The sequence below is a fragment of the Hippocampus guttulatus genome, chromosome 21, assembly GCF_054856545.1.
Source record: "Hippocampus guttulatus isolate MCC_2025c chromosome 21, RoL_Hgut_1.0, whole genome shotgun sequence".
NCBI classification, from domain to species: domain Eukaryota; kingdom Metazoa; phylum Chordata; class Actinopteri; order Syngnathiformes; family Syngnathidae; genus Hippocampus; species Hippocampus guttulatus.
Genome location: NC_141281.1, coordinates 7,838,732 through 7,850,764, shown reverse-complemented (window position 1 = coordinate 7,850,764; position 12,033 = coordinate 7,838,732). Strand labels below are relative to the sequence as shown.

The window sequence follows — 12,033 nt, the reverse complement described above, 5'->3', positions numbered from 1 at the left end:
TCAGTCCAAGTCCATTCGGAGCGCATGCTCTCGAGGTGATGTCTTATTAATCTTTGCTTGCGTTGCCGTTGTATGAACGCGTTATTACATGATGGCAGCGGCCTCGGGGTGGTGAGGGGGGGGGGGGTGCAGTGTCAAACGTGTCATTGATAAAGAGGACATTACTCTCAGTGCGCGCCAGCCGCCACTGAAGGATTGATGCCGGTGCAGTACATCCGTCAAAAAAGGTCATTGGAAAGCTCCAGTGGGCCGACGCGCTCCCCGTTGCTTGCTTGCTCGCTCGCTGTTTGCCACTCACGCTTTTGTTATTTGCGTCATCCTTCAACAAAAAGTATAAAAACGAAGCTGACAACTTCCTCCTTCTGCTACCGGAATGAGAGATGACTTGCACACACTTTAGCTCCTCTTCATTTTCTCTTGCCTTATTAGAAGCACACACTCGCACACGCACACACTCCTGGATGATTAGTCAACTCCCCTTCCTCTAATCTGCAGAACAGGGGGGGGAAAAAAAGTTAGTTTTTTTTTTTTTCGTGTCCACAGCGGGTGACATGGGCTTGATTTAGTCGACTTTGACACTGCAGAGAGCGATGGCCGCCGCCGCCACCGTGCACCGCTAATTTGCTGTCATACATAATTGATTCAAGTCCGAATGGTAGTAATAAATGGAAATTGAATTTTATTTGGACGGGGTTGGGCGGGGGGCGGGGGTGCATTGTGTCTTGTCAAATATATTTACATAGCGCAGAGAGCACTCGCTGTAAACACAGCGGCCTCAATGCAAGATAACTTCATTAAATCAAGTTGAGTTCATCAGGGTAAAAAAAAAAAAAAAAGGCCTCGGAAAGATTTTGCTGCTCAAGTACTTCCGAACGAGACAAAAGTGATCATATCGTTATATATTTTGTCATATGAATAATGAAGGGCTAGGTTCAGCAACAAGACGAAAAGACGAAAAAAGTAATTCGACCAGAAACACAAGAATTTTTATAATTAAAAAAAAAATGTCATAGCTATAAATGATAACGCCTGGTAAAATCCGCATTGCAGTCAAACATCAAAAGCAAAAAATAAATAAAATCTCAAAAACGTGACGCTCTAGAAAAAAAAGTTGACATTTTTAAAATCGGCGCTAGAAATATATCAAAGGACACAAAGCTGTCTCGGATTAAGATTTGCTGTTGGCCGTTGTTATTTTCCGCAAATGAAACTCTCTCCATTGCACCGGACAGTGACATTACCTGCGCGTCCAGCAGCGGCGGCCACCCGGATGCATTGTGTATGCGCCTCCTTGCGAGGCGTGTCGGCGTCATGGATGCCGCGTCGGCCAAGTTGCACATCATTAATAAGGAAGAGACCTTTGAACATCCCGCATAAATGTCTAATTAGGTTTGCTAACCTTTAGGAAACACCCACGCCGGAATGCTAAGCAGGGCCTGGGGAACGTGCCGTGGCGGCCAGTCAACATCTGAGGGGGAGGGGGCAGCGTGTTGACATTGAGCAGTTTAGTTAATCCCACCCCCCGTCCCCCCGAAAGAAGTAGCACACTTTACAGCGTTAGCCCTTGGAAGACCATTTAATAGCAATGTTGTCACTCAGGCTTATCTGAATGGGAATCGAGCAGGGCGCGATGCGACATGGCAGCCGATTGCAAGTCGTTGTCTTTCGGGGATGCGGTGGAGCAGCATGTGGCTCATTTTCCAAGGTTAGGATTGTGATAGCAATTCTGTTTGGGATCGCGAGGCGACTTCTGATGAGTTCTTTCACATCCGTTAATCTCATCTGATGACATTTTCATAAATAGATTCTGACTCCGAGAAATGTTCCTTTTTTTTTGTTTGTTTTGCAGCCAACAAACATTTTTTGATGAAATTTGGCTGGCATGTCCCCACTTATTCAAAAATCAACCTCTCATTGGCCTTTTGCATTGCGTGTCAGCATTATGCTAATGACCTTTGCTCAGGGCAAATCTATGCAGTTGTTTTCATGACAAAACACGTCATGCACTTTATTTTTTTTCTCCCCCCTGTTTGGTTTGCCCAAAAACCTCAACTGGTGGTTTCACTCGTCTCTTGAGAAACTCGTACGTCTGCTCACTCGAATCTTGAGGCGTCGCCGTTTGCATGGGGGGGTCGTATGATGAGAGTGCTGGCGTCCTACGGGGACGTCCACGTGCATTTCCTCTGCCGCAGCCAAGCTGTCCGCCTCCATTAACGACCCCTCTGATGTTTGTGACGACTCGCGCGTGTGCGTGTGTCTGTGTGCGCATATCATAAATAGATTGCAGCGCATCTGCCCGCGACGCGCATCTCGGGATGTCGTGCGTTTTTATTGCTTGGCAAGGTGAAGCCTTCCTTCCTTTGCACAAAAGTCTGTTGAATGCCAGACAACATTTGAGCGGACGCCTCTCTCTCTCTTTTTTTTTTTTTTTTTGTCTCTGTGAGGTCACATTTAGATGTTTTCCAACCCCACAAAGAGGTTGGGAAAAAAAAATTCTACATTTGGATACCGTTGGAGTCGCTGTCGTGAATGATTAGCATGAGAACGCAGGAAACGTCCTGGTTGTCAGCATCCGCTGTCACTTTGCCGGCTCTTTATGAAAGATTGCACGCTTGATGTAATTTCCTTTTGCCGCCGCGACAACGCAGGCGACAAATACTTTCATCTTCATGGCAATGAAATCATACACAGCCAGTAAATGGAATTCTCCGTTACGATGAGTCGATAACATCTCGGTGAAGCAGCATGTGGCTTGTCAGCTAAGGTTATTCTTGTAAACAGTCGAGTTTGGGGTGGAGGGAAAAATGTCAGATGCCAGCAAAATTTCAGGGTGCCAAAAGTGACGAGAAAGAAAATGCGAAATTGTATAGGAATCATTTTGCAATGTAAAAAAAAAAAAAAAAGTGGATTATTACGAGAAAACAGTTTGACATTTGAAGAGTGAGTGTTGGTAGAAACAAAAATGAAATTTTCCAAGAAAAAAAAATTGATTTTATAAGAAAAGTTCAATAGAACTAAAATGTTAATTTTATCAATTTTTAAAAAAAGTCTTACAAGAAAAAAAGGAAAATATTTAAAAAAATCGAAATGGTTCTTACTTCTGCACCAAAAAATTAAATTTTCAAACATCGTGCAATTGATCATTATTTGAAAAGATTTTGTTCATTTTACAAGGAAAAAGTAGCACTTAAAAAAAATATGCAATTCAAAAGGGAAAGAGAAATCTTAGTTTTAAAAGACACAGAAGGACTTTTGTTGCTCTTGAGCATCTCCAACACGAGTGCCCTTCTGTCCGTTTTCTTGTGAATGTGTTTTGCTGCATTTCCTTCCCTTGAAGAAAGTACATTAGCGTCCGGTAATTTCCGCCAACATCCCTCTGGAGCTAAATTTGCCGTCATTGCGGGTATCAGGCACGTCGCGCCATTTGGAGGGAGGAGGGGGGGGGGGGGGGTAAATGCGGCCGCCGCTCTCGTTCGCAATCTGCCAGATGTTCGCTCGTCGGCCGAGGACGCGGCGCATGATTGCCGGCCGGGATGTCTGCTGACCTTCAAAGGTGTTTGGTCGGCCTGCCGAGTGCGGAAAAAAAAATGCGAAGGGGAACTCGAAAGTCTTGTGCGAGCAGCCGAGATTTTCCCTCAGACGCGTTTACGTGCGCGTGCGTGTTGCGGCTGATGAGCTGAAAGGAAAAGCGTCTGATGCCGATGCGCCGTCGTCGTCGTAAAAAGCCTCCATCAGCCGCTGATGGATTTGCAGCGGCGCGTTAGAGCGCGCCGTTGCACTGAATAGGCCCTTTGATTGATGATTTACTAGGCGGGCTCATTTGAATGCTTAATGCCGTCAAACAAACCTGACCAAAGTCTTCCATATTTCAAACGAGTCTTTGGAGGAAAAGACGGCAAATTCAAATCGGCGTTCGGAGAAAAAAAAAAAAAAAAGTCGCTCGGAAAAGACACCGTTGTAACTTGCTTGGACGCCGCGCCTCGTTTGCCGGTGAAATTCACGTACCATGCCAACACATCCTCGGGGTTCGCCATAATCTGTTTTCAACACAAGATTTGTGGCACTGTTTAACGTCGCTGTCAATCATGAAGTTGGTTGGTCAAATAAGAGCGCAAACAGGAAGTACCGTTGCTTAAATGTTGCTAGCCTATTAGCATTTCATCATACTGCTTTGCTTAAAGCGTCTCAGGTTTTCTACGCTGGCCTAACGGGCGCTTTTGGTCCATTTGAACTATTTGCGGTCTCGTAATTGTTGAAAACAAAACAACTGATTGTTGCAATTGGGATTTTTGATCTAATACGATACAAACGCAATGTGGATATGATCGGAAAATCGCCGACGACGCGGTTGTGACGGCGTTGGGCGTCCGCAAGGTCTTTGGAGACCTCCAATTTTCCGAGCGAGCGCGCTCACGATATGTTAATGGCTGCCGACGGAGAGACACCGTGACGCTTGATGCAGCGATGGCCCCCCAGGGGGCGCTCATCATGCACGCAGCCAGCATAAACGGCGCTGCCGTCTCTCTAGGACGATTAGTTTACACGCATGCAACGCCTCCAAAAACTTTTACGTCGGAATGAAAAGAAGTCCAATAGCGGAAATATTTGGAGTCGGCATTTACAAGCCATTGTTTCGTGGCAAAAAACAAGTTCTGATTGGATGAAACAAAAGTCTGTGTGCTATGAAAATAAGAATTTTTGCTTTTATGAGGGGTGAAAATGCTCAGCACTCACTCATAACTTTCAGTCTGAATTTTATAGGAAATTAAATTTTTTTAAAATATGTGAAGCTATAATTTTTTTTAAATCCATGGGGAAAAAAATCCAAATCTACTCATTAAAAATTGCAAGAACATTTAATTTAGCTTTTTTTACTCAGCTGTTTAATTAATTATGACGCGGGAAACCTTTTTTTCGCCTTTCCAGTAAAGAGGGAACAGAATTACTATATAAAAATCGTTTTATAGAAAATATATATTTTTTCAGTGATGAGAAAAAAAACCTCGATGGAGGAATAAAAACATATCTGGACAGTCACATGTTAAAACTTCTCGTACAACTACCATTTTTTTCCCCCTTTCATATTCCAACTTGATTCTCTTGGGCTATTTCCCTTCGTATTGTGTCCAAGGTGTGTGACCTTTCGCGTTGACCCTACCGATGCTGTGGGAGACTTGGCTCAGTACCCGAATGTTTCCCGAGCCCTCTTCTCCCCCGCTCGTGGCATGTACGGCGCAAGCGACATATGGCCATTGTGATTTGAAGATGTTCTCGTCGCAGCGGCGCCATAAATAATGCAGCGGGGCGGGCGGGCGGGCGGCTTCAAAGTTGAACGTCTCGTCGGGATCGGAGAAAGCGCGGCGAGATTAGCAGGACATAGAGCAAAGTCCTGGTCAAACTCAATCGCAGCAGAATGATTACACGGCGCGGCGCACGACTGGATGTCAAAATATGCAAAAGAGAGAGGGCGGGGCAAATCTGTGTGTTGTGTTTAATAAGCTCAAACAAATAGCGCGGTGCCAAATGCCGATGCGCCGTCATGTCGTAAACGGCCCCCATCAGCCGCTGATGGATTTGCAGCCGCGCTTGAAAGCCCGCTGAAGGATTTAATCGGCCCTTTGATAGAAAATGTACTCGTCGCTCGCATTTCAATGCATAATCCCCCGCAAACCATCCCTGTCAAATCTTGAGACTGAAAAGAATGAAAAGGTTTGCAAAAATTAAAATGCTACACCCCTAAAAGTTGTGATATATCGGGTTGCACGTGAAACAAAAGTAAAACTTAACAACAAAAAAACTGAAAGAAAGAAAATTAAAAATGGAATGGAAACATGAGCAAGAAAAAGTTTTTATACTGTATTGAAACAAACTAACATTTTTAAACTCCCCAAAAACATCTTGTTCCAAATTTTGTACCAATTTTTTGAGGCTGTATTACAAGAAAAAAAGGATTTTATTTTCCATCTAAAAGCTCAATTAGGAATAAAACTAAAACCGGAAGAAAATGTGAACTATTCAGTGAGAGAAGTTGTTAATATTTTTTTTTTAAACCGAGTTGACAAGAAAATTCTTGGTATTTACCAAAAGCATTTGAAAGTATTTAATAGTTAATTAGTATTTGAGTCAAGAATCGTCCCGCCGCTGGCCTCGCAAGCGCCCCCGATAGGAAACGCGGGTGGCGACAAGCCTCCAAACTAGGAGGCCAAACGCAACCTTCTGATATTCAGCGAATCTTCGGAACGTCGATTCAACCCCGCAGGGCCCGCCCGGCGCCTTGTAGCATGCGAACCGTTAGCATGTCGACGTGCTCGACAAACACTTAACGGCGCCCACGCAACGAGCCCGCCATCAATCCCGACTCGGCTAATGATGATGAAAACGCGTAGGAGTACAAAGCGTCGCTAACGAGGCCGCCGTCGGTTACGCCTAATTAGCACCGCGTCGTCCTGACAGCTTGTAGCGCGGCCGTCATCTTTCTATTTGATTTAATAAATAAATCATCACCGGACTTGTGTTGACGCAGACTTTTGTAACGATAAGCAGCGAGATTCACGTGGACAAATTGCCGGCTGTCCAGCTATACATCATCCAAAGTCTTGTCATTGAATTCATCTGGGTGTAAACGCGCTCAAATCAAAGCTTGAGCGCCCATACTTGAAGCGCACGTCTTATTGGTTTCACTCCAAATCCAATGTTTTTTTTTCATGGCTAACGCATGCGTCCCATGTTCCCAATACATATGGAGCTGAAAATGCGGAGCTGGCAACGCTGCTATAAATATTCAATGGCAAGAATATGCACTGCGCAAACACGGCGGCCACGGAGCGTTTTGCTGGCGTTGCTGCCGGCCGGCCCACTGTGAACTCTGCCGAGAAAGAAAATAAAAGCATAGCCTGACGTGCTGCGATACTTCTCTGACTTCTTTGTGATCTACCGCCTTTTTCTCTTTCGCTCAGGACGACCGGCCTTCGTCCAGTACAGCCCTCTCCCTTTCTTTTTTTTTTCTTTGATGTGTTTTCTGTTTCTCTGAAGCCACAAGAAAAGAAAGACTTGTTTGTTAGCTGCCGGCTTGACCACACATATGAATATTCAAGTTGACTTGACTCATCGGGGTCACGTTGCATTTTGTGTGTGTATGTTTTTGAAACGGAGCATGAAAATTGACTTTTCCAACTTTGGTTGTCTGGACTAGCTTGAATTATCGCGGCAGGGCTGTCTCCTCTGAATTGATGACCCGCATGCGTGATAAACAAACAGAAAAGTTTTCAAGACTCATGGCAAGGAAAAAAAAAGTTGTAATATAAGAAAAAAACTTTACGTTCCGGAATTGCCATTTAACTCATTCAGTACCAGCCAATTCTGGACCAAGTCTGAAAAGACGTTTAAAAGCGTCTTTGGGAGTGAATGAGTTTTAGTGGTAGCTTTCATTCCTTTTTTTTTTAGGTTAAGTTTAATTCTCGCTGCTGCTCCCGATGGACGTGCGCTAACGTTAGCATTAGCTGCCGCTGAATTGGCCCCGTGCAAAATGTCATTCGTGCATGTTTTGGTGCATTTGCTCAGCACGTTGCCATCCAAGTTGGAAGAACACCCACCGAATAGAGCACATTAATGGTGGTGAAAAAAAAATGGAATGATTTCATTTTTCACATTAATGTTGGAAAATGTTTTTAAAACGATTTCTCTGGCTCATTATTTCACATCACAAAGACCGGGGCATTTGATCATGGCCGCGTCGACCGTCTGGAACTCGGGCCTTTCTCCGTCGGGCCAATTTTGTGCCGCCGATGCTGGTTTGCGATAAGAAAGGCAGGCGGACGGCATTCACGCGGGCAATCAGCGGAGGTCTCGATGTTGGCGCTGATAGCTGCTAGCCTTGCCTGATTGCCGCTAAGTATCCCTCGAGGCAAGCATCGTGTCGCTCGTGTGCTCCTGATTTTGAGCGACAGCTTTCGAAGACGTTGCCCGCCGCTGTCTATGCCGCTCCACGTTTTGCCAGCGACTCTCCTCTGGAGTGCCGCTACGAGTGTTTGTCTCATATGTGAACGACAAAGAGCACTTAGCCGCATGCTAATTAGCACTTATGCTAAGATTGCTTTATCGCACACTTATGCTTGTTTGTGTTTCCTAACTACGGCCCAACCGATTTTTTTAGGCCGATGCTGATTTTGATATTGGGCAGACAAAAATTTGCATTAATGAGCTGATTCATTGAAAAAAAAAATATCAATATATTTTAGAGAGAGCGAGCGAGAGAGAGACTTTGACTCAGTACCTCGAATAAGACACGTAAAACGGTGCAAAATTTGACTTTGTAGCAATTTTATTTCATGAAAAAAAAGACAGAATAAAAAGTCACAATCCTGCCTGCTGAAAATAAATAGCAACACCCAATTCAGTTGTACGTGAAAGTGTGTGTGGTGGGGGGGAAATAAAAAGAAAACCACATGATTATCATACAGTTTGTGTTCCATTAATACAGGTGACCAATATATGCTGGACTACAGAAGCAAAAACTTCAAAGTTGCACCTTGCTGGCGTACGACTGGCACTCTTCGTCCTCTAAGCGCGTCTAAGTGGTGTCAGTGTCACAATCAAGCGCAATAAGAATGGTGTCCACCCCCTTCCCCTTCCCCGCCCCCCCAAAAAAAGAAAGAACAAGATCGTCTTAAACTTGCAAAGCCAAGTAGGCTTGTTTTTGTCTCTGACAGGAAACTCATTAAATATGAAAACAAAACAAAAAAAAAAACAAGACAAATGCGACAATTGAACGTCGCGAGGTGTGAGACGTCAAACTGTCACTCTTTTGATTGCTTCACTTCCTTAGCATGATGCTCGACTATCTTGAGACCCCCTCCCGACCCCTCCATCAAAACAAGATAAACTTCTATTACCCACCGCAAGTTTCAGGATGAACCTGAAGTGCGCCATCAATTTGATTTCAACTTCTGAACGCAGGTCCAAATGCTGCTCGGAACAGTCGGGGCGTGTGCGTTCAAAAGTTGAGCTGGGAAAAGTTCTTGGCGCGCCTCGAAGGTTCTTCCTGAAATGTCACCTGGAAACTTTTTGGGAGTCGTGGACGTTTGTGTAAAGTCTCGGTCGTCCGCCGAAGTTGAATTGAGGCATCTGGACTCAACCGTCGAGAGTCCAGTTGACTCAACTTCTGTTCAAGACAAACCAGGACACATTTTTCCCTGGTGATCATCTCTCTTTTTTTTTTTTTTTTTTTAGATCGCTAAAGGATGGCAGGGAGGACAGTTAGTGCCATCACGCACCCTGTGGAAACACTCCTGCTCGCTGTACCGCAGCCTCATCGAGAAATCTTGCAACGTCGTCGACCCATTTGAAGGCGTGTCCATCCAAAGGCGGTAAGCAAACCCCAAAGCTTTTTGAAGAGTCTTTCGCTCGACTCGCTGCGTCTCGTCTTTGAATCTCTCCCCGACTTAAATCGTCTCACGATAAATCTCTCATCCGTCAGTGTCGTCCGCCGATGTTCAAAGGCTTCGGGAAGACGCCTCCTCCTCCTCCTCCGCTCGCGCCGCCGCCGTCCGCGTTGCCGTACAGGTCGGCCAGCTTCTTGAAGCGGGGCCCCCAGTTGCTGAGGTAATCATAGTTCTGGTCCGAATCGGCGCTGAGCGACTCCAGCGAGCTGAGCGAGTCGGCCACGGAGCCGCTGCCCTCGAAGGCGTACGTCTGCAGCGAGTCGTAAGGCGGCGCCGACGGGTCCACGTCGGCGTCTTTGAGCCGCTCCCAGATGAACTCGCGGAACACCACGTTGTCCGGGAGCGACTTGTAGGTCGGCCGCGCCGCCGTCGAGCTCGAAGACGCGTAGTGGAAGAAAGTGGGCGTGTCCGGCGTGACGTCCCGCCGCACGGCGGGGTCGCGGATGGCGTTGAGGTTGCGCAAGGTGACCATGTCGAAGGCCTCCGTGTCCTCCTCGCCGCCGCCCTCGTCGTCGTAGCGGACGATGTTCTCCCGGATGTCGCGCTCCTCCTCCAGGATGAGCGGAACCTTCCGCCGCCGACGCACGGTCACGATGAGGAGGACCATCACTGCGGAAGACGGGCGGGAGATGAAGTCGTCAATACCGAGTGACAAATGGCGCTCTTCCAGCAGCCATCGCGCGCCGTCAAATGCTTGACGGCGCCATTAGCGGCCGCTCGGGGACACTTCAGACGGGGCGGAAATGCAAGATTTCATCTTGACATTTCCAACAATTAGCAAAAGAGAGCGAAGTGCGGAAGGAGAAGGCATAATGGCCGACCTGATGGCTAATTTGTCCAAAGTGATGGCGGCTGTGGCTCAAAGGCACCATTCAAGGAAATGAGGTGCAGTTTGGATGCGTCTCAAGAGAACAAAAGCGACTCCAAACTGATGTACTCTGTCACTCAACCAAGTACACAATGTACCGGCGCAATTGTTATTCTGCACAGGAACGCCGATTGGTCATTCTTCAGGAACCAGAACTTTCGCGTACTAGTGTCAGGAGCATGTCCGGTATTAGCCAAATAAGCTAACTGTGTTTGCATCTCGTTGAGGTCGAAAGATATTTCTTCTCGCGAGCCGAGGGGCCCCCACGGCATAACTGCCGTGTTTATATCGACTGCCTTTTGCCATCTTCCATTTTGCCCGGAAACCAGGAAGCGTCTGAGATCCAAAGCAGCCTGGCTTCTTGCTCGCCGTACATTAGCGGCTGAAAATAACTCCGCCCAAGCAAACTGGCAAACGTCTAATGATCCTCCATCCATCAATGTCAACGCTACTGCCAGTGAAATATCATTCCGTGGGCCCAGGGTTTGTTTTTTTTAATTTTTTTTTTTGGGTGGTGGGCGCCAGGAAAAGATTCCAGCCCACTTGAGTCGCTAATAATGTAGCAAAGGGAAGAAAATGCGAGCGAGAAATGCGGGAGATGAATGCGCGTCGCCTTGCCGTGGACTTCTGGTGCTACACTGTGTGAAATCTGTGCAAAAAAAGCATTTCGAGTCAAGATTTTGCGGGATCGTGTTCTAATTTCTGATGAATGCGGTGAGAGTGAGTAGAGGACTTTGTGCTCTTTCCAGGGAACTTCTTGAAGCTTTCACGCCTGCCAGGCAGCCTGGAAACCAGCCAATGTTCAGTCAACGAGCCGACGAGGAATGAGCTCGGTTTGAAGATGTCAGGCGCCACCGGTCCAGTTGGGCAGTCCATAATATTGGATGTAAATTTTTTTGGGGGTGCGGGGGGCAATTCTCATCTCCCGCCAAAGATGGTCTCATTCGTTTTTGTTTTGTTTTTTTGCCACCAGCCACGTCAACGGCCTGCTGCTCCAGCGGCTGATAATAGCGCAACCTCCAGAGGACGAAAAAGGGAAAATCCCAATCCGACAAAATGTGCAACCAAAGAAGCCTTTTGGATGAAAGGTCAAACGTCTTCGACAAGCAAGAAAAGTCCAGATGCTCCGCAGCAACCTTTGCGAAAATGCAGTGACTGTTTCTCACGGAGCACAAAAGACACTTGGGCATTATTGATTTGAATGCGTCAATTCCACTCAATGTTAAAATGCGAAAATAAAGGCGGGGTAATTTTAGTAGCCACTTCAAATCCGTTTTTGCTGTTTTTCCGAACGCGAATAACAAGGAAAGCGCGTCTTGTTCCTTTTTTATGATTTCCTTCCCGTATCCTCAAATAACCTCAAAAGGTCTTTTGTAAACTTGTGCCAAACTGTCACTGCGGTCCTCAAAAAAACGACTCGCTCTTCTCCTTCTTCTACCTTTCGCAAACAATTAGTCTGTATCGCCGGCAAAACGCTGTCCGACGAGCGCCGTCAAGCCCCAAAAGATCACAAATGGTTGTGAAGACGGAAGATCGACAGCGCTCGAACGAGACTACAGACCGCGGTGGACGTCTGAGCTTAGACGAGAACGATTTTAAGTGCTACATCACATCCTAATTGGCCCTCGTGGGGATTGAGCACCTACGCGGCTAAATGAAGGCGCCGGATAGTTGTCAGGATGCTTCATTTGGGGAAAAAAAAAAAAAACAGCGGAAATATTTCTG

General features: G+C 46.4%; 2 protein-coding genes across 7 annotated transcripts in view; one reads left to right on the top strand and one right to left on the bottom strand.

The window, feature by feature from the left end:
* The window catches only part of cdh19 (cadherin 19, type 2), a 74,439-nt gene extending 62,869 nt beyond the window's left edge, over positions 1-11,570 (top strand). For 2 of the 3 annotated variants that reach the window (XM_086102508.1, XM_086102509.1), the window contains exons 17-20: positions 9,229-9,365; positions 9,476-9,600; positions 11,058-11,194; positions 11,282-11,570. The gene's annotated coding sequence lies outside the window, so the exon portion shown is untranslated. The remainder of the gene's footprint in view (positions 1-9,228; positions 9,366-9,475; positions 9,601-11,057; positions 11,195-11,281) is intronic. The other variant, XM_086102510.1, reaches the window with a different exon arrangement.
* Positions 8,303-12,033, bottom strand: part of LOC147186960 (cadherin-7-like) — a 109,560-nt gene continuing 105,829 nt past the window's right edge. For all 4 annotated transcript variants that reach the window (XM_086102504.1, XM_086102505.1, XM_086102506.1 and 1 more), the window contains one exon: positions 8,303-10,049. In XM_086102504.1, coding sequence (XP_085958630.1) covers positions 9,472-10,049 — 578 coding nt within the window. In that variant the 3' untranslated portion in view covers positions 8,303-9,471. The remainder of the gene's footprint in view (positions 10,050-12,033) is intronic.